This window comes from Muntiacus reevesi, chromosome 2 (genome assembly GCF_963930625.1).
Source record: "Muntiacus reevesi chromosome 2, mMunRee1.1, whole genome shotgun sequence".
Classification (NCBI taxonomy): Eukaryota; Metazoa; Chordata; class Mammalia; order Artiodactyla; family Cervidae; genus Muntiacus; species Muntiacus reevesi.
The window spans coordinates 45,371,392-45,389,870 of record NC_089250.1 but is presented as its reverse complement, the minus strand read 5'-3'; the positions used below and the strand labels follow the sequence as shown (position 1 = coordinate 45,389,870).

General features: G+C 49.2%; 1 protein-coding gene across 10 annotated transcripts in view; it reads right to left on the bottom strand.

Annotated features, from left to right (window-relative positions):
• The window catches only part of DIP2C (disco interacting protein 2 homolog C), a 288,874-nt gene that overhangs the window by 256,492 nt on the left and 13,903 nt on the right, over positions 1-18,479 (bottom strand). For 5 of the 10 annotated variants that reach the window (XM_065921422.1, XM_065921424.1, XM_065921427.1 and 2 more), the window contains exon 1: positions 252-356. The exons of the other annotated variants lie outside the window; for them this stretch is intronic. In XM_065921422.1, the coding sequence (XP_065777494.1) occupies positions 252-351 (100 nt within the window). In that variant the 5' untranslated portion in view covers positions 352-356. Of the gene's footprint in view, positions 1-251; positions 357-18,479 lie in introns of those variants that run through there. 10 annotated transcript variants of the gene reach the window in all.

Sequence of the window (18,479 nt, the reverse complement as noted above, 5' to 3'; positions counted from 1 at the left end):
CCACCTCACACCGCGTCCTGCGCGGAACGGGCGCTGCTCTATCAGGACCCAAGGCTGCCCGTGCAGAGGTCAGCAGCCTCTTCACCAAGGACAACTCCCTCTTCTCAGTCAGTTCCCAGCTACACCCCTCACAGCTCCCAAGGAAGAGCCTCACGAGAACCAGCCACCACACTGGGCTAAACAATGCTGGCTGGGGGTTGGGAGAGGGGCTCAAGAGAGAGGGGATATGTGTTTACATACGGCTGACTCACAGTGCTGTGCGGCAGAAACAAACCCAACTGTAAAGCAATTATCCTCCAATTCTAAAAAAGGCTGACAGACCAAGTCCGTTGCTTCCTCCTGGACCAGCATCAGTAAGTAAGTGCTCCTTTCCCACCTCACCACTCCCCTTCTGCTTTAAATGTGGATTTTTATTTGTTTTTTTTAACTTGTGAACTTTTATTTCTTCAGTGAAATGCGATGAGTAATAATCATTGTTTTGACACACAAAATCTGGCATTCTCTTCTGCTCTTGCGTAAGTACTGCTGTGAAAACATAACACATAACAAGGTGGTATTTACATTCCTTTTACAAGGCACATTCACAAGACTTCGTGTATCACAAGACAACTTACATGATCCTAATCTACATTTCTCCAGGCCTCGGGGTTGTTTTTTCCAGACCCACCTCCTACACCCCTAGCACACTGACGTCAACGTCGGTAGGGAAGGCCTTTATCTGAGTGTTTGGTAACCGTCCCCTCTTGCTGTAAAACCCTCCTGGAGAGGGGGCAGTCCCAGGGCTGCAGGGCCCCTCACCTGCATGTGCAAGATGCAACCACAAATGCTACGACGTGGAGGAGACACAACAGTGGATCTTCATTCCCCACAAGGTTTCTCCCACGGGTATCCTGAAGTGTTCTTCCAGCCTCCTCAGTATTTCCTGACAACTATAGTCACAGATGCCATCCATGTGTTTTCTCCAAAGACTTCTATCTTCCTAATACATTATCACCTTGACTCTGCTCATGACAAACGACATGATGTCCATTGGAATAAGTGTCAAGTTTCAAAGACAGGCAAGAACCAGGTCAAACCACACCAGGTTCCAGCTGGTTCCCAAACAGGGAAAGAAGCAGGACACTCCTCTCAGATGAGGGCACGCCATGAGGCAACATGACGTGAGACCAAAGTCATCACTGATGGAAAAGGCCACTGATCCACAGAAGACAGTGCCTGTGCTTCTGACATAGCTCAGGGTGACATGGGAAGAAGGAGGCCTCAGTCATGTGAACCGACACATCCTCCCAAAGCTCAAACGCTCCCCACCCACCACTTCTACCCCAGGCTGCCCAGTGTTCCGGTAGCTGATAATAAATTCCATGGCTCCAGTGTTTTCACTGCTCAGAAGGACAAAATCACTGTTCAATTCATTTCCTCTCTTTTCCAAAGTGTAACAAGGGAGATTTAAACAGATAACTAATCTGGCAGGAAATAACCAAAACTCTTGCCCAAGGACTAACTCTCCACAACAAAATGTGAAATGACCAGTATCTCCCGACCCTTTGCGCACTCTGAGAAGGCCGGGAACACGCCCCACGCATGCAAGGCAGGTGCGGGAGTCGGGCACACAGGCCTGCCAACACCTGCGTGTCAAGTCTGAGAAAATATTTTCCAGTAAAAATACAACACAAGTGCTGTGCCAAAGCATCTTGCTTAATCATCTCTAAGCCAAGTTCTAAGTGCATTCTTATTTCATTCTTATTTCCTAGAGGGAAGTAACTCTTTAGCAAGATATATGAACAGTGACTAGGGAACTGGGACAGAAGCATTCAATCCATGATTGATGAATAAATGAATTTCAGAAATTTTAAGAAGAGCATAAGCTATTTAGGAAAATACTATATAATTTGACATCCTAACTATACATCTGCTTCTTCATACCGACAGCAGGTTTTGCTTCAGTTAACTGAAGAAAAGGAAAATACTTCTAATGAGAAACCCAAAGTCTTTACAAAGAGTAATACCATAGTGCAGTTCAATCATGCATGACAACTGAGCCTAAATATTTAAATTCCCAGCACAGCTCCTGCAAAACAAGACATTAACATGAATAAATATATTCCCTTCAGCAACACAAGAAAACACAGCTTCTTCTGGAAGGTAACAGGGTGGACTGTGAGCTCCGGGCAGAAGCGACCTCCCCTCATGGCAACAAATGTGCCCGAGTTGGATACCCCAGGGTGCTGCCCAGCCTGCTCCCTGACCCACGGCCCCTCAGGAGCAGGCAGTGTGCCCCCATGTATGAGGATGAGGCCACACACAGAAGCAGACTCATGGGGTCTCCCCCGGGCGTGAGCAGGAAGCTTGGCCGCTGAACGGGGCAGCCACAGCTGCAGCTCTGCCCTGGGGGCCTCGGCTTGGGAGATCAGCTCGAGGGAAAGACAACCCCAACACAAGGTCCTGAAAGCCAGGTGGCCCTCAAACAGCACGGCTGGTGGACTTCAAACCCCAAGCCGCCAGGACAGGTAGGTGGGAGGAAGACAGAGAAACAGCAGGGCCTACTCCGCCTGCCACTGCCGTGCAGACCACAGAGCAGAGACGTCCCGCCCTGAAGGGCCTGTGTCGGGGAGACAGGGAGCATGTGACCACCAGGGCCGTGTGTGCACACACGTGGCATGTGTGTGAGTGTGTAAAGTCCAGCCACCATGTGGTATCACATGATCACAGGGCCACGTTTCTCTTCTATGACTTCATTCATTACATCCAGGCTGGCATACAGAGATTTTCTAAAGACAGATTCCTCCTTCCTTTCTATCAAAAAAGGGGGTGTGAACAAGTCCAAGATCATTTCTGATAAATTATTGGTAACTGAAGTGAAACTTCCGATAAATTACTGGTAACTGATGTGAAAAATCTGTTCTAATCTAAAAAGATCTCAAGGTCACACTGCATTCCTCTAGGTCAGGACCTCACCCACCCCACGGCCTGGTGACTGCAGAGGGTTTGCTCCTGAGGACGATTTGTAGGGTGAACACCCGAGGTCCCTGTGTGCTCTGGGTCACCCGGGCCACGGGCAGGGCGGTCACACAGCAACCCTAACTGGACAGCAGCCAGGCAGCTCCGTCTGTCCTGCTCTCTGCGGTCACACGCTTGTGGCTCCTGTTCGATGATCCAGACCCAGGACCCTCGGTCACTCACAGAAACAACCTTCTCTCCTGCTGGGTTCCTGAGGAACTGGCAACACTCAGTAGACACCTGGTGTTGTCACCACAGTCACTCAGCCTGTCCCAGCGTCCTGCAGACATTCGTGTTCTAACTGACCAGGGTGAACCGTTTCCTCTCCAGCTGCAATAAGCAAAGACAGAAGAACAGAGCTCACCATAATTCCAAACAGGGCCTACCTACTGGAAACGTTCTCTAAACACAATGGAAGAAAACATTTTTCTTACATGCCCATTTTAGGAAAATGTTTCTATTTTTCTGCCACACAATACTGTCACTAGCTGTTTCAGAACCTGGCCTCCTGAGGCTGTAAGTTCGGCAGGAGCCTGGCTCTCTGCAGCCAGTAAACCCGAGTTCCATCAGAACCACCTGGAGGGCGTATTACAGGGGTGTGGGGGGGCTCCCTCCCCAGGATTTCTGATTCTGAAGGTCTGGGTGGGGCCAGAGTGTGCATTACAAACACGATCCCTGGAACCACTGCAGTAAACCAGGTAGGCACATCTATAGGGCAAATGTCCATAGACCATGCCCAACTTAAACACAGAAGTAACAAGCAGGTTCCCTGAACAGCTTACGTCCCTGAAGACACGTTTGCACCAGCCTCTTCTGGAGCAGCTTCTTACCTTAGATCACTGCTCCCTCTGTCCAGAACAAAGGCCTGACGCCCAGCACCGTCATGGGGTGGGGCCGGCAGCACCTCCCAAGTCACAGAACAGGACAGTCCTCTGGGGACACAGCTGGTGTCCCCAGATGCTAATTTAGGAAAGGAATGCAACGCAGACACGTGTGCACTCCACCTTCCCCACACCCTGCACAGTCTACAGGGAGCAAGCCAAAAGGGATTTGATCACAAGCATGGGAGCTCAGAGAATAAACCAGCTGCAGAGCCACACAACACATCACAGCAAAGTGCCAAGGTCAAGGTCTCAAATTCTACCTCAAGTTCTCAAGTTCTACCTCACCAAACTCACCATTATGGTCCCATGACACTCGAGTTAAGGTCCGTGCCCTCACCATGACCCCTCTACTGAGCCCATCCGGTCAATAAACATGCATCAGGCATGGCAATGACCCCAGTGTCCACCCCAGTGCTGCCCACTCGGTGCTGGTTCTGGCTTCTCTGTCACTTTACGCATTGCAGCACTTTTTCACGTTTATCCTCCCCATTTTCAAAGGAACTCTCACTTGATGTACTTATTTTAATAAATCTTACTGCATGCGTTTAAGTCAGGGGGAAACAGAAGAAATAGAAGGTGGACCCGGGACATAGAATTGGAGAGAAATGCACCGAGGCACACGTGTTACTGGAAGGAAACATGAGGCGGGAGTGTGCCCTGGGAATGGCTGTGCCACCCTCCACTACCTGATCCAGCGAGTCCATCTCTTTGCATGGGAGAGAAGGCCGCAGCCCGCACCGTGCAGACAGATGAAACACTCCAAATAAAGACTGGGGTTCTGCATGCTCACCCATCATTTAACAAGAGAAAAGACATTGTTGAGAGAAGTCCTCGGCACCTCAAAGAACTAAGGATGTGTGAACCTCGGGGGCAGGACAGCGACCACGTGGCCCAGGGTCAGGAGCAGCCACAAGGCATGACGGGAGCTGAGAAGAGCAGCTTTTCCCCGAGCTTCCAGACAACTGACACCTGCAGCAATTCCTTCTCAGTTAATTGTGCTCTGGACTCTAAAAAGAGTGAGACTTGCTGGTGAAACCCTGACCCTCCGGACAGCGTTCCAGACATGCGTTAGCAAAGAACATGACCTGCACACGCCTCCGAAGGCAGGCTGGGAACCAGCTCCTACCCGGGCCACAGTCCCCCACCCGGGGCGCACACAGGACCCCTGGCTTCAGGCAGCCTGGGTGGCCTGATCGCAACAGCATCCCATCGGCAACCTTGCTGTAAGCTCCCAAGCACCTCAGAAGTCCTGATGGAGACAAGTGCACCGTCACAGCCACCCATGGCCCGGACACAGTCAACCCTCGAAACCTGTCATCGCACAACCTGGCATAAGTGGAACAAGGGTCACATGCACCTGGAAATGGGGGCGACAGGGAAGTGTGGTGGGGGATGAGAGCAAAGGACGTCAGGACAGGTGAGGGGCCGGCGTTCCTCACTATCGTGAGGGCCAAACAGCTGAAAGCAAAGGTTCCTTCCACAGAACGGAAGTCCAGCCTCCTCAGGACTCACCTCCACAACAACAAGTCCCCAGAGAAACCACAGGCCCGGGCTCGCCAAGCCGCCGTGCATCACCCTTCCCGCGACCCTGACCCAGGGACACGCTCGCATCAGCACGGAAACCAAGGTTCAGAACTGACTCCAGGTCTCCTGACCCAGGCGCACTCCAAGCTCAAAAAGCAGCTCAGACTAACTCTGAGCCGGGGCTCCGCCAGCATGCCCCCTGACTGCCCCACCCCCAAACCCAGGAGTGTTGCTGAGATTACTCACTATTTATAAAAGCTAATATTTAAGTATGTAAGAAGACCAAAATAATTACAGAACATGAATGACTTCGTGGGATTATCAGTAATTTTTAAACAAAAAAATCTTTAATTTTCCATAATAAACACATACTATTTTGAACAACAGAAGTGCTTTTGAAGTCATCATGAACAACAGCGTACCTGTTATAAGATCGTCACATGATAAAAAGTGAACAGCAAATGCTGGGGAGCATCAGCACACTGACGATGCTTCTCTCTCAATGGAAGAAGGGCTGAGGACTACTTCTCCTCTGCTTTCCTGTGTTAGCAAGTGTGCTACTTTTCAAATGTAAAAGTAAACTAAGCACCCGGCTTAGGGAGCACTCAATCATGGCACCTGAGCCTTCCCCTTCAAATGCTCTCCCACCCAGCACTCCAATTTCACTTTTTAAATCAACTGGGCTTGTGTCCTAGGAGTGGCACACGGTTTTATTTTTTAATTAAAGTGAATTAAAAACATTCATGCTGACTCAAGAACATCTGGAAAGGGGATGTGTAGAAGCTGGGGTGACACTGTTTGTTGCTCAGGAGACCCTGGCCCTGTGTGGGCTGAATGTCCAACACAGGTGAGGACCCAAAGGACACAACATCACCAGAGACTCGAGGAAAGATGGTGGGTCCACCTGCGAGCATGTGCAGACACTCTTAGAAAAGGCAACCTCATCACAAAAGACAGGTGAGCAGTTTTATCTTTGCTGTTAATTTTATAATACTTGGTTATAACACAATTTTTATGGCAATTACTAAAATAATTCATGATGCGTTAGACATATTAAGTCAAAAAACTGAAAAAAAACAACACACAAGTAGAATTTTATAGGGCTGTAATAGTGTATGTTAGACCGTCAAATTAATTGAAATTGGAAATTCAGCTAATTATATCTGATTCCTGAGGTGGGGCACACAGCACACAGCATCTTTTTACTTCCAAACTTCACATGGACCCTTCAGAATTTCCACTTCAGGAAGTCAACCTATTCCTTGGGTTGAAAAGCACTTTATCAATGCTTGTGAATAATAATATTTATTTTTCATAATCAAACTTGAACATGAGCAATGGGGCTGCAGGTAGGGAAGGACAGGAAAAAAAGAGCAAAAGCTCAAATTAAAATATATGCACTTACAAGTGTGTTACATTTACTTTTGCTAATTTTCAGATAAGTTTATATTTCGTAGGGAAATAATCCTTCATTTTGGAAAAGAAGAAAATTAAATAAATGTAAAATAATGTAACTCCCTTAAAGCAAAACACCAGAGAACCAACCTTTTCTTTTCTCACATTGTGCAACAATGCTCAGGGTTAGTGTTTTGCCGTGTCAGAGCAAATGTCACAAATTAGAGGGAAGCCAGAGAACACAGCATGTGAGTGCTATCCAAATTCTCCTTGAATAATTAAGTCAGAAGTCATGTCAGAGGACTGTAAGATAAAATTAACTTACTTTTAAGTTAAGCCAAAATCCAAAATCACTTGCCAACTGATCCTCTAGGACAAATGAAGAACAGGTTATTTCTGGCAGAAAATCATTAGACTTTGCATGTGAAGTTAGAGAAAGGCCTCCTCATAGCCCCTGAAGGGGACCTAGTGGCACCAACATTCTGGTGTGGCATGACCCCATCACACACCACTAACACAGCCACACAGATGGGGCAGAGGCAGCGCTGTGGGCCTAAGTCAGGTCCACCCAGCTGTTCAGCAGGGCACTCAGTTTCCTTGTGGGAGCAGCCCACCACCTCCACATCCACCCAGAGACCCTCCCGCTCGGCACAGACACCCAGAGCCTTTGCCCCGGCCCCACCCAGCTCCAGGCCCCAGGCCCCCGAGCGTCACCGGCCCCTTCATCTGGGCACATCGGCCCCAGCAGACCAGGGTCCACATGTGCCTCTCATTTCTGTCTCTGTACCCAGCACTCAGCTCAAGGGACTCACCACAGAACTCTGGAATGACCACACGATGAACTAAATAAACTAAAATGTTTTTTAAAATATGGAAGATATGGCAGAATGTATGTAAATGCTACAATTATAAGTATCCATCTGAGGGTGTTATGCAAAAGAGTTAAGTTTTTCTTCAACTGTTTCGATGCCTTTCCAATAAAATATATATGTTAAAAAAAAAAAAAAAAAGTTTCCCAAAAGGGTACAGAAATGGCAACCCACTCCACCATTCTTGCCAGGAGAATCCCATGCACGGAGGAGCCTGGCAGGCTACAGTCCATGGGGTTGCAAAGAGTCAGACACAACTGAACCAACTTCACTTTCACTTTATACTATAAGAACACAGGTCCCTGAAAGCAACTAGGAATATTCCTTTATGTGAATTCATAGCCTCAAAATTTTCCTCATCTTAAAATCTGGGGATTTTCCAAATACCACCCTTGGCACAGAAAAAAATCTCTCCATATAAGCATTGTGGGGCATGCAGCAGCTAGACAAGCAAGACGAGCACCTCCGCCTGCGATCCCTCCCGACGGTGAGGGATGAGTGACGAGTAACTTGTGAAGGAGACCAAGATAGAAGGGCTTCGGGACTCGTGGGAACACAACAGAACACCAGGACCTTCCTGAGAAGCAGCAGGAGTCCGGCCACCCCTGCCCACAACCCGGGACCCCGAGTTCTGTCAGCAGTCGACACTGTTCCAGGCTGACATCTACATGTTGCCACAGCCAGGCCAATCTACCACTCAAATCCCACTTCAATATTTGCTTTGAAAAACAAAATCACTGGGAAGTAACAGGAAAGCACCCCTTTGGGCCCACCCCGAGCCCCCCACTCTCAGCACCTTTCCACACATCTCCTCTACTCACATGAACCTATATAGGTGCATCTTTTTTTAATTTTATTTTTTTAACAGAAACAGGATCATAGGAGATTACCTTTCTGTCTTGTTTCTTCACTTTGCTGTGCACATTTCCCGACCAGAAACACGGATCCTGCTCTTTCTTTCTTAGCCAGTGCCATGCGGGCTGCACTGTAATTTCATCCTGCTAAACTGTGAGTGTTTCCCTGAACGCCCCAAACCCTTGCCATGTCACAGCCCCAGGGGCCCTCACCACAGGCTGGGGCAGCCAGGCCTCTCTCAGCCATGAGGGGACAACACAGAGGTCCCCAGAGCCCAGCACATTAGATGTCCCAGTCACCACTTCCTCGCCCTCTGGGGTGCCCGCATGTCACTGGGCACCCGTGGGCAGCAAGCAGCACGGAGCCGGAGGGTGGTCAGAAGGGACAGGGGGAAATCTACCAGCCACCAAGTCTTCACCTCAGGTGGTGAAATGGACATCACACCCGGGGTACGGGAGTCTTCCAGCTGCGGCCACAGTCACTAACATTCTGGAGCCAAGCAAATGTTTCCTTCTAACACAAACGGTTCACCCTCCCCTCCCACATGGGGTGTGAGCAGAATACCTGGAACCCAGGACCACGAGGCTGGTCCCTCCAGCAGGACATCTCCCTGGAGGGGCGGGCGGCCCCTGGCATCTCCCTCCAGGACTGAGTGTTTCCAGATTTGAGTGTAGGCACGTCACAGAGGCCCAGCGTACTCTGTTTCCTCCTATTGGAAACCACTCATTTCTAATTAGAAGACAACATCTGGATGTCAGAGACTGAAAATTTCCAGGAAGAATGTTGCTAAGACCTGAAATGCCAAAACCACGCAGGAGCAGAGGCCAGGCCCTACTCCGTGGCTTCAAGGGGCAGCCCCTCAGTCAAACCCCCCCAGGCTCGGTCAGGCTATGCAGCCACTGTTGGGGGTGGGGGTGAGAGATGGGGACAGACACCACCCTGGGGCTTCTGACTGAGGCGCAGGCCTCAAGACAAGGCCTCTGAGAAAGGGGCCCCAGCCAGTCCTCCTGATGCATCTTCATTCCAGGCTGTGCAGAAGCATCAGGGCTTCCCACAAAGACAGCTGCACAAAACCCTAAAGAAATCCCCAAGTCAGCAAGCACGTCCCCAGTGCGAACAGTCGCCCTGGGTCCCAGAAAGATGTGGTGGAATTCTCGCCTCTGGGGGCCCAAGTCCCATACCACCATCCAAACTGTGTGAAGACCAAAGGAATGGAAACCCCAGGACACCCTGTGACCCACAGCGTCTTCATCAGAGCAGATGTGGCAAGGAAGGTGGGCCTCCGAGGGTGAGTGGGACGTAAGGCAAAGCATACCCACACCCAGTCCTCCACCTACACCCAGGGTTCTACCCGTCATCCCACAGCTCTGACTCTTGAGTTTGCTGGAGAGACCATCTGTTACACATTAAAAAGAGAATCAGCATGCTCTCCGTCACTGAACTTCCTGACTCGGAAACACTAAGTCCTCCACTGGGATGGGGCCACAGGCCCCTACCGGTCAGCAGCTGGACGTGGCTCCCAGCAGGGCCAGCAACGCCAAAAGCATACCAAATGATCCTGCAGCTAGTTCATAAGCCCAAATTCTCTTTGTTAAGACCTTGGGAAAGAAGGAGGCCAGCACAGCTCAGCAGAGGAGGTCCTGGCTCCTCCTGGAAGGCTCCTGCCTGTTGTCTGAGCTCACAGATGCCTGCAGACGCATCTCCTGGGCCAGGGTCACAGCTGCCAGCCGCAGGGCCCAGGCTCCGCGGGAGGACCCAGCACCAGGCTGTACCACTTGCTCTCCCCCAAAGAGGGCTCAGGTGAGGGTCCCCCAAAGGAGCCCCACTGCCGAGGGACAGGCCAGGGATGAGGGCTGCCCCCACATGGCGCCCAGAGCAGCTCCCGGGGTGATGGAGCAGAGCACCTCCCCCAGACACCGCTTCCCGGTGTCCCCTCGTCACAGCTGCCTCTACACACACGCATCGAGCTTTTCTGACAACTAAGGGTTTCTCTAAAAAGACCACCGATGAAAGAGGAGAAAAGGCAGATCAATCGGAATCCTTTGCACAGCAGCTGGGCAGGTAGCACCATGCACGGTGAAAATGTCTAGGGGGCCATGTGTGCATCCTGAGTCCTGAGGGGTTCCCAGAACATTTCTGCTTTCATTAGAATGAAACCTCAGCTCATGAAAAGGCTCTGGTTCTCTCCACATTGTTTGCTATGTATTATACACATGTGCCCTTTTCTTCAAATGAAGGACAGCACATTAGAGATGTAACTGGAAAATTAACAACAGCTAAAAGTCACTAAGCACGTGACATGTACCAGGCATGATGCACCTGTTTACACAGAACAGCGATTTCCCAGAGCACACAGGAGCCATCAAACGTCCTGAGAAGTGAAGGGCTGTAGAAGGAAGAGAGACCAGCCCCTCGCAATGTGGCTCCCAGGACAGTGCTCAGTCCTGGTTCTCACAGTAAAGCAAAGAACCCAGAGCTTGAAGTGGGTGCTCCACCCTGCCAGCTACTTACAGCTTCCTGCTGGTCTGTGTGCAGACACTGCCCCAGAGAGAAGCCTGTCACACTTAACAGTATCTCTTCTCTAAGCTCTTCTGAAAATATTCAAATGTGACTTTATAAACACCGCACTTCCATGTAATGACGTCTATTCATAAGGAAATGCACACTCTATAACCAGCGCCACTCCTTCTCCTACATAATTAGCCGTTTCTTACAGCTCGGCCTCGCCTGGCTTTTTCTTTCGGTGTCTCTGTTTCCTACAAGGACAAGGGCAAGGTCTACGGCAGGCTCCTGGGAAACGGCAGAATCATCGTTGGGCACACTCACCCGTCCCATGTGGAGGGCGTGGCAGAAGTGTCCCCGGACTCTCGTCAGGGACCACAGGCGCGAAGCACACGGATGACTCCAGGCCAGCAGAAGTGAGGGGGGTGCCAGACAGCTCAGGAAGAAGGGCTTGCAGCTGACCCACCCCAAGGAGCCTGGACTTCTGCTGATGCTGTTGCTCTCCCCTTTCCCGATGGCTGTGGCTTTAAGGAGGGCGGGGTCAGGCCACCATCTACCACATCTTTGATGTGCTCAAGTTCATGGAGAAAGTAAAGCGGGTCTGAGAGCAGCTCTCCCAGCTCTGGCCAAAGTCACCAGGAGAACCGAGCTAAGCCATGGTCAGAGTCTGCCAAGACGCAGCTCAGGCCTCACACTGAAGGTATTCCTTCTCCACCCCGCGACAAGGCCAAACAGGCCTGTTAGGGTTAGGGGTTAGGCTTGGGGTTCGGTAAGAGGTTAGGGTTAGGTTTTAGGGGCTAGGATTTGGGGTTAGGGGTTAGGGTCACGAGTTAGAAGTTAGGGTTAGGGGTTAGGGGCGCTAGGAGTTAGGGTGAGGGGTTAGAAGTTATGGTTAGGGTTAAGGTGGTCACACATGCCCCCAGGACTTCCTAGGACTGACTCACTTTGATGATTCTTCTGAGTGGTTTCCTATTGGCTACAATCTAGAGAGAATCCGGCAGACTCTCCCTGCTCCTTCTTTCCACGCCCTATTCACCACCCTTTCATGATCCTGGAAACCAAACCACAGCTTTCAAAACTGAAGGCAAAGAAACAGCCTTCAGAAATAACACCAGGGCAAAGTGAACCAAGGGGGTCACAAAAGCGAACCCCAGGTTGGGTCCCTCTGAAATGCAGAGAAGTGACCAGGGCAGCTCAGCTTGAGCTCTGAGTCTGCAGGAATATGCCCCTTTCCTTCCTGTTCACAGCTGCAGGAAGAGAAACCATCAGGGGAAGAAGCAGGACAACAGTGAAAGCACACACCCGCCTGCCAGCCGTGAGGGCCATGAAGCTCACTTGAGGAGGGGCTGTAAGGACACCATGCTCGTCCTGAGACCCAGAGAAGACCCCGGGTGCTGGGCATCCGGCAAACACCAGGAACCATCGCCGGCCGGGCTCCCTGCCAGGTGCGAGGTGTGGCCACGCGCTCCACAGCTGATTTCTAGGAATCTAATTTTAAACACCTCCCAATGAACATATCACAAAAATACAGAGTTCCAAATGCTTTAGCACAAGTGCTAAAAAGCATCCTACCAAAAATAAAAGTGGCATTTTCAGACAAAACCCCAGAATCAGAACACAAGTGATAACCTGAACTTCTCCTAAATGTTTCCCTTCCCTCAGCTACTTTCACCCCCAGTTCCCATATAATGATGATGAAAGTGAGCACAGTTAGAATATTTAAACAATCTGGCAAAAATCCCATGCTTTTCTCTTCCAGGAGGACCCAGTGTCCAAGTGGAAATGCAGGCTTCTCCCCTCCCCATCCCTCAGCTCAGAGCCAGTGTGCCTGAGGCGGGCTCTACGGATTCCGCTGTTAACTCCCGCCTGCCCGTCACCCAGCACCAGAGAGGAAGGGACACGTGGGACTGAAGAAGGGAACCAGCTCCTGGCCCCCCAATGTGGCTACTTCAAAATGCAATCAGACAACTTGGGGACCACGCTCCCAATGGGCTCCGATCATGAACCAGATCTCAGGGCAGAGGGTCCCAGAGCCGGGGCCCGGGAACTACGTTCTGTGTGGGGTGGTCACCCCAAGACCAGGTACAGACGACACTCATAGGCATGAGCCCAAGACCCCTGAGGGCTCCCAGGTCCTCCGGGTGCCTTCCTGGGCTCTCGGCCTCTCCCTCCACCCCCATCCCTGTCTGCAGGCCTGTCCTCCCCAGAGAAGCGCCGTCACCCAGAGGCCCACCTCCCACCCACCACTCTTCCGGGCACCCCCGGCCCAGACCTGGCCTCCTGCTCCGCAGCACCAGAGCCCCATCTCCCCACGGCTGCCCCTCACCCTAAACCGCTGCGCCATTTGCTCCAAACTCTCCTTCTAAATGGCCAGCTGTGCCCCTCACTGCCCTGGCACAGGCTGCATTTCTGTTTTAATTCCACATCCAGCTTTAAAAAAGTATGGGAAACTCGGGGATGGTAAAGGAAGCAACTAAACTGATTAACAAATAGAAAGGCCAGAAAGGAAACCACCCACACACTGGACCTGGTTTGGGACAGCAAAGGAACATGGTGGAGGGCCGTGGGGTCACCTTCCACCCTCACTGAGAAGTGAAGGAAGCCTGCAGGGGGACTGGGACCTCCGAGCCCAGAGCTCCCCCTGGGGAGCTGTGCGCCAGAAGTGGAAACGTCAGGTTCAGATGCACACAGGCAGACGGCACACGGGCGAAGCACACGTACCCACAGCCACTCAAACACGCAGGATCCAGGCATCAGCAGGGCTGCATCTTTGTAAAATACACGCACTGAGGTCTGGACAGCGAGGCATGTGTGTCTGTCTAACCAAACACCAACACTGAACTCTTGTCACACAACCAGATTTCCAGAAACTAGAAACAGCTATTGATTGGGGAGTGTAACCTGCATGTCTCACGTGCCAGCAACAGCAGTGGTTCTCAGCCAGGGGCAGAGTGCTGCGAGCGAGGGTTCTCGTGGCACCTGAAGGTAGGAGGCAGTGATGACACTTAACATCTCATGATGCACGCACACGGCATCCACCAGCTGAGGCTGAGAAGCCCGGCCTGAAGGATCAAGTTCCTCCCCCAACTTTCCAAGGTACAAGTGACAAGAATCAGCTCAGTTCAGTCACTCAGTTGTGTCCAACTCTTTGTGACCCCAAGGACTGCAGCATGCCAGGCCTCCCTGTCCATCACCAACTCCCAGAGTTTACTCAAACTCATGTCCATTAAGTCGGTGATGCCATCCAACCATCTCATCCTCTGTTGTCCCCTTCTCCTCCTGCCTTCAATCTTTCCCAGCATCAGGGTCTTTTCCAATGAGTCAGTTCTTCACATCAGGTGGCCAAAGTATTGGCGCTTCAGCATCAGTCCTTCCAATGAATATTCAGGACTGATTTCATTTACGATTGACTGGTTTGACCTCCTTGCTGTCCAAGGGACTCTCAAGAGTCTTCCCCAACACCACAGCTCGAAAGCATCAAGTGACAAATATAACTGTATATACATGATACAGTATCTGTCTTTGGCTAATTTCACTGGGGCTTCCCAGATGGCTCGGTGGCAAAGAATCTGTCTGCAATGTAGAAGATGCAGGTTCAACCACTGGATCAGGAAGATCCCATGGTGAAGGAAATGGCAACCCACTCCAGTATTCTTGCCTGGGAAATCCCATGGAGGAGCCTGGTGGGCTACAGTCCATGGGGTCACAAAAGAGTTGGGCACGACTGAGCGACTAAACAACAACAATTTCACTTAGCATAATGCCCATCTATGTTGTCACAGAGAGCAGGATTCTTTCTATTCTTTCCATTGTGCATGTGTGTGTACACACATACACACACACATCTGTATCCGTTTATCCATCAATGGATACTTACATTGCTTCTATGTCTTGGCTATTGTAAACAATGCTGCTATGAACATGGGGGTGCTTATTTTTTCAAGTCAGTGTTTTCATTTTCTTCAAATAAGTACCCAAGAGTGGAACTGCTGGATTTTATGGTATTTCTGTTTTTAACTTTTTGAGGAACCTCCATCCTATTTTCCATTGTGGCCGCACCAATTTACATTCCCACCAACAGTGCACAGAGTCCCTTTTCTCCACACCCTCACCCCCACTTGTTATTTGTTGTCTTTTTGATGAGGGCCATTCTGGCAGGTGTGAGGTGATATCTCAGTGTGGTCTGATCCACATTTCCCTGATGATTAGGGATGTGGATTCCTTTTCACGTACCTGTTGAACATTTATATGTTCTCTTTGAAAAAAATGTCTTTTCAGGTCCTTTGTCCATTTTTAATTGACTTATTTGTTATTTTGCTATTGAATTGTATGAGAACACTGGAGAAAGGGTCCTCAATCAGTGGCATTAGGGAAACTGGAAAACCACAAGCAGAAAAATGACCACTCACAAAATTTAACTTGAAATCAATTAAAAGCTTAATTGTAAGGCCTGGAAGTTTCTAAAAGAAACACAGAAGAAAAGATCTTGACCAAGATCTTGGCAATGATTTCTTGGGTAAGAACACCAAGAGCACAGGCAATGTAAGCAAAATCAAGTGGGAATACATTAATCTAAAGAGCTTCTGCACAGCAGGAAAAACCATCAATGAACTGAAAAAGCAGCCTACAGAGCAGGAGAAATTATTTACAATTCTTTTATCTGATAAAGGGTTAATATCCAAAATCAAAAGAATTAAGTTTTTGTGTTTTCAACATAGTTCAATTCAGAGGCATCTTAATGTATAAACTTTCTGCCTTTTTTTCTTTAACCAAGCACAGTGCTGTGTGATAGACCTTTATAAGACACAATATAAGTTCCTAGCAAGTTTATTTTGCTCCAGGGGGAAGAAAAGGAGGACTAGTTTGGGGAAGTCCACTGAACTTCTGTGAGTTCTTGACTAGAAATTATCCGGTCGGCAATCCTGATCATGGGTCTTTGCCAGCTTCACCTCCTGTGAGCCTGAGAAAGAGATTTAACTGTGAACCTTGCTTTTACTTAGAAAGAACAAAAGCCTATTTCATGTGGTGAATGACTCCCTCAATAAAATAACACAGTAATACATGCAACATATTGTTATAAATTACATAGCATCAACCTTGTTTCACCACTTAGTTATAGTTCTGGATTAATTCAAATGATATGGAGAAATAAAATGTTTTGGCACTATGCTGAACTGTAAAATTACAGATAATTTTTTTTAAATCTTTGTCCCAATTTTTATATTTATTTACTTTCTAAAAATATCCACTTATATCCTATAATAATATTTGTGATGTTTTAAAATTGTAGTGTATCAAACATTTTAAACTGTACAAAATATACATCTAAAAATATATAGGGAACTTTTCAATAAATATTAAAGCAGAAGGAATTACAACTCCTAATTCAACACGCTGTAATTCAGGATAGCAGAAAAGTCAGCAAGTTGTCACAGACTCCTGAAGAAACATATAGTAAGAAAACTTAAAAAAAAAAAAAAAGTATGTTAGCAAATTTTTATATCTGAAATGCTTTAAATTATCAACTAATAAAACAAGTCTGTTGAATTATGGCTGGCAAATGCCAAAATCACCTTTCCATCTTTCACTCTTTACTCCGGGGTTAGTGAAGAGAGACCTGCCTGGAATCTGACCTTGAGAAAGTAACACAGAGCTCTGAACACTCAGGTCACATCATCGTGATGCTTCTGCACCATGGGTCCTCTCAGTCTTTATTTTCCTTTTTGATGACTTGTATAAAGTATACATACATATTTTAACATATTTTAATACACTATGTTACATATCTGTGACCTCTATTTCATTACTATCTTCATTTGTAACTGGTGCTTTTTTCCGGGAAACAAGAGTAGGAAGGGGTAAGCAGTAACTATACAATCTAGAAGAAGGTTTTTAATAGTACAAGTCTACTAATGATCCCAATAGGGAAAACAATATCAACAGTTTCAGAAAATGTTACAGTATATGAATAAGCTTTTCAGTAGAAAAGCAAACAGGTGTTCAGAAGATTCTGCATTTTCCCTAAAAAGTCTGCAAAGCTTAAGCCTTGACCACCATGTGACCAGGCGGGGATGACCAAACTCCCACCACACGTGAAAAGCTGCTTCTCCCAGAGCAAGCCCCACACCACCTCCCTGAAACCATCAACCACAGGAACCAGGTGAAACGTGTGAGCGTCAGAAAGAAACAAGAGCTGAGTTTCTCTCTCATGGGATCTACTGCCCAGAACAGACCACAAAGCCAACCCTGGGCTCAGCATCCCTGCTCCCTGAACACAACCTGCTGGCACAGGTCGGCAGTCGGAGGCAGACCCCTCAGAGAAGTACCCTTCCCCTCTCCCCAGGCTCAGGCTCCACCCCAGCTTTGAACATGTAAGGCCCCACAGTGACCACTGAGGCTGGCAGACACCTGGCATCACCACCCCCATCACTGCTGGGCTCCCCGCCTGCAGGTTGGACAGGGGAGAAGCCCAGCTCTTAGTGTTCTTCCTCCTCTGCGTTAATGGGAAAGTGAAAGTGTTAGTTGTTCAGTCGTGTGCAACTCTTTGAGAACCCATTGACTGTAGCCTGCCAGGCTCCTCTGTCCATGGGATTCTCCAGGAAAGAATACTGGAGTGGGTAGCCGTTCCCTTCTCCAGGGGATCTTCCTGACCCAAGGATCAGACCCGGATCTCCTGCATTGTGGGCAGATTCTTTACTGTTTGAGTCACTTGGGGGATAATAAATTTGAAATAAAAGTTCACACAACGCAATTGTGGATTTCCATTTTCTTCAAGCTGGCCATCTGTTCACAATTATTCCTTTTGTACCTACTGGGAAAGTTGAACATAAACCCTAAGATGCTATTACCTATCCCAAATACTCCCAGCATCAATACTCAACTAGAATTTCCTTCCATCTAGTTCGTTTCCTTCTACTCTGATAGTCTTGTACCAAGAAACATACAGTTAGCTCCAAGTGGATGGGGAGGCCCCAAGCTCCTACAGGCTAGCCAGTTGCACCGGACTCACTTGGAGACCTACACCCTGGTCCCACCCAAGACCACCCTTCTGAAAGTGGGAGCTGGGACAGGCAGTCAGCCTCCCAGGTAACCACAGCAAATGGCCTACTTTCCGCAGGAGAGAACACAAAAACGGTGAAGCAGAGCCTGGCCGTCCACGGGGGCCAAGTGTCGCCACCTGTGCAAGTGTCAAGGGCAGTGACGGTCGCAGACTGGCTTTCCGCAGGTGGCCGCCGAGCATGTGGGCCACGGCCTCCCCTGTGGGGACTGGGGAGGGGGCTGGGAACAGGTGCCTAGGCTCAAGCACAGGGCCAGAGCCATTGTGCTCCCCCAGGTCCACAAGACAAAGGGACATTGTGCTCCCCCAGGAACCACCCCCACAGGCAGGTCCTCCATGATAAGAACTGGTCCCCATGCTGGAAGCAACTAGAGGGCGTGCCATGAGTACAGGCCA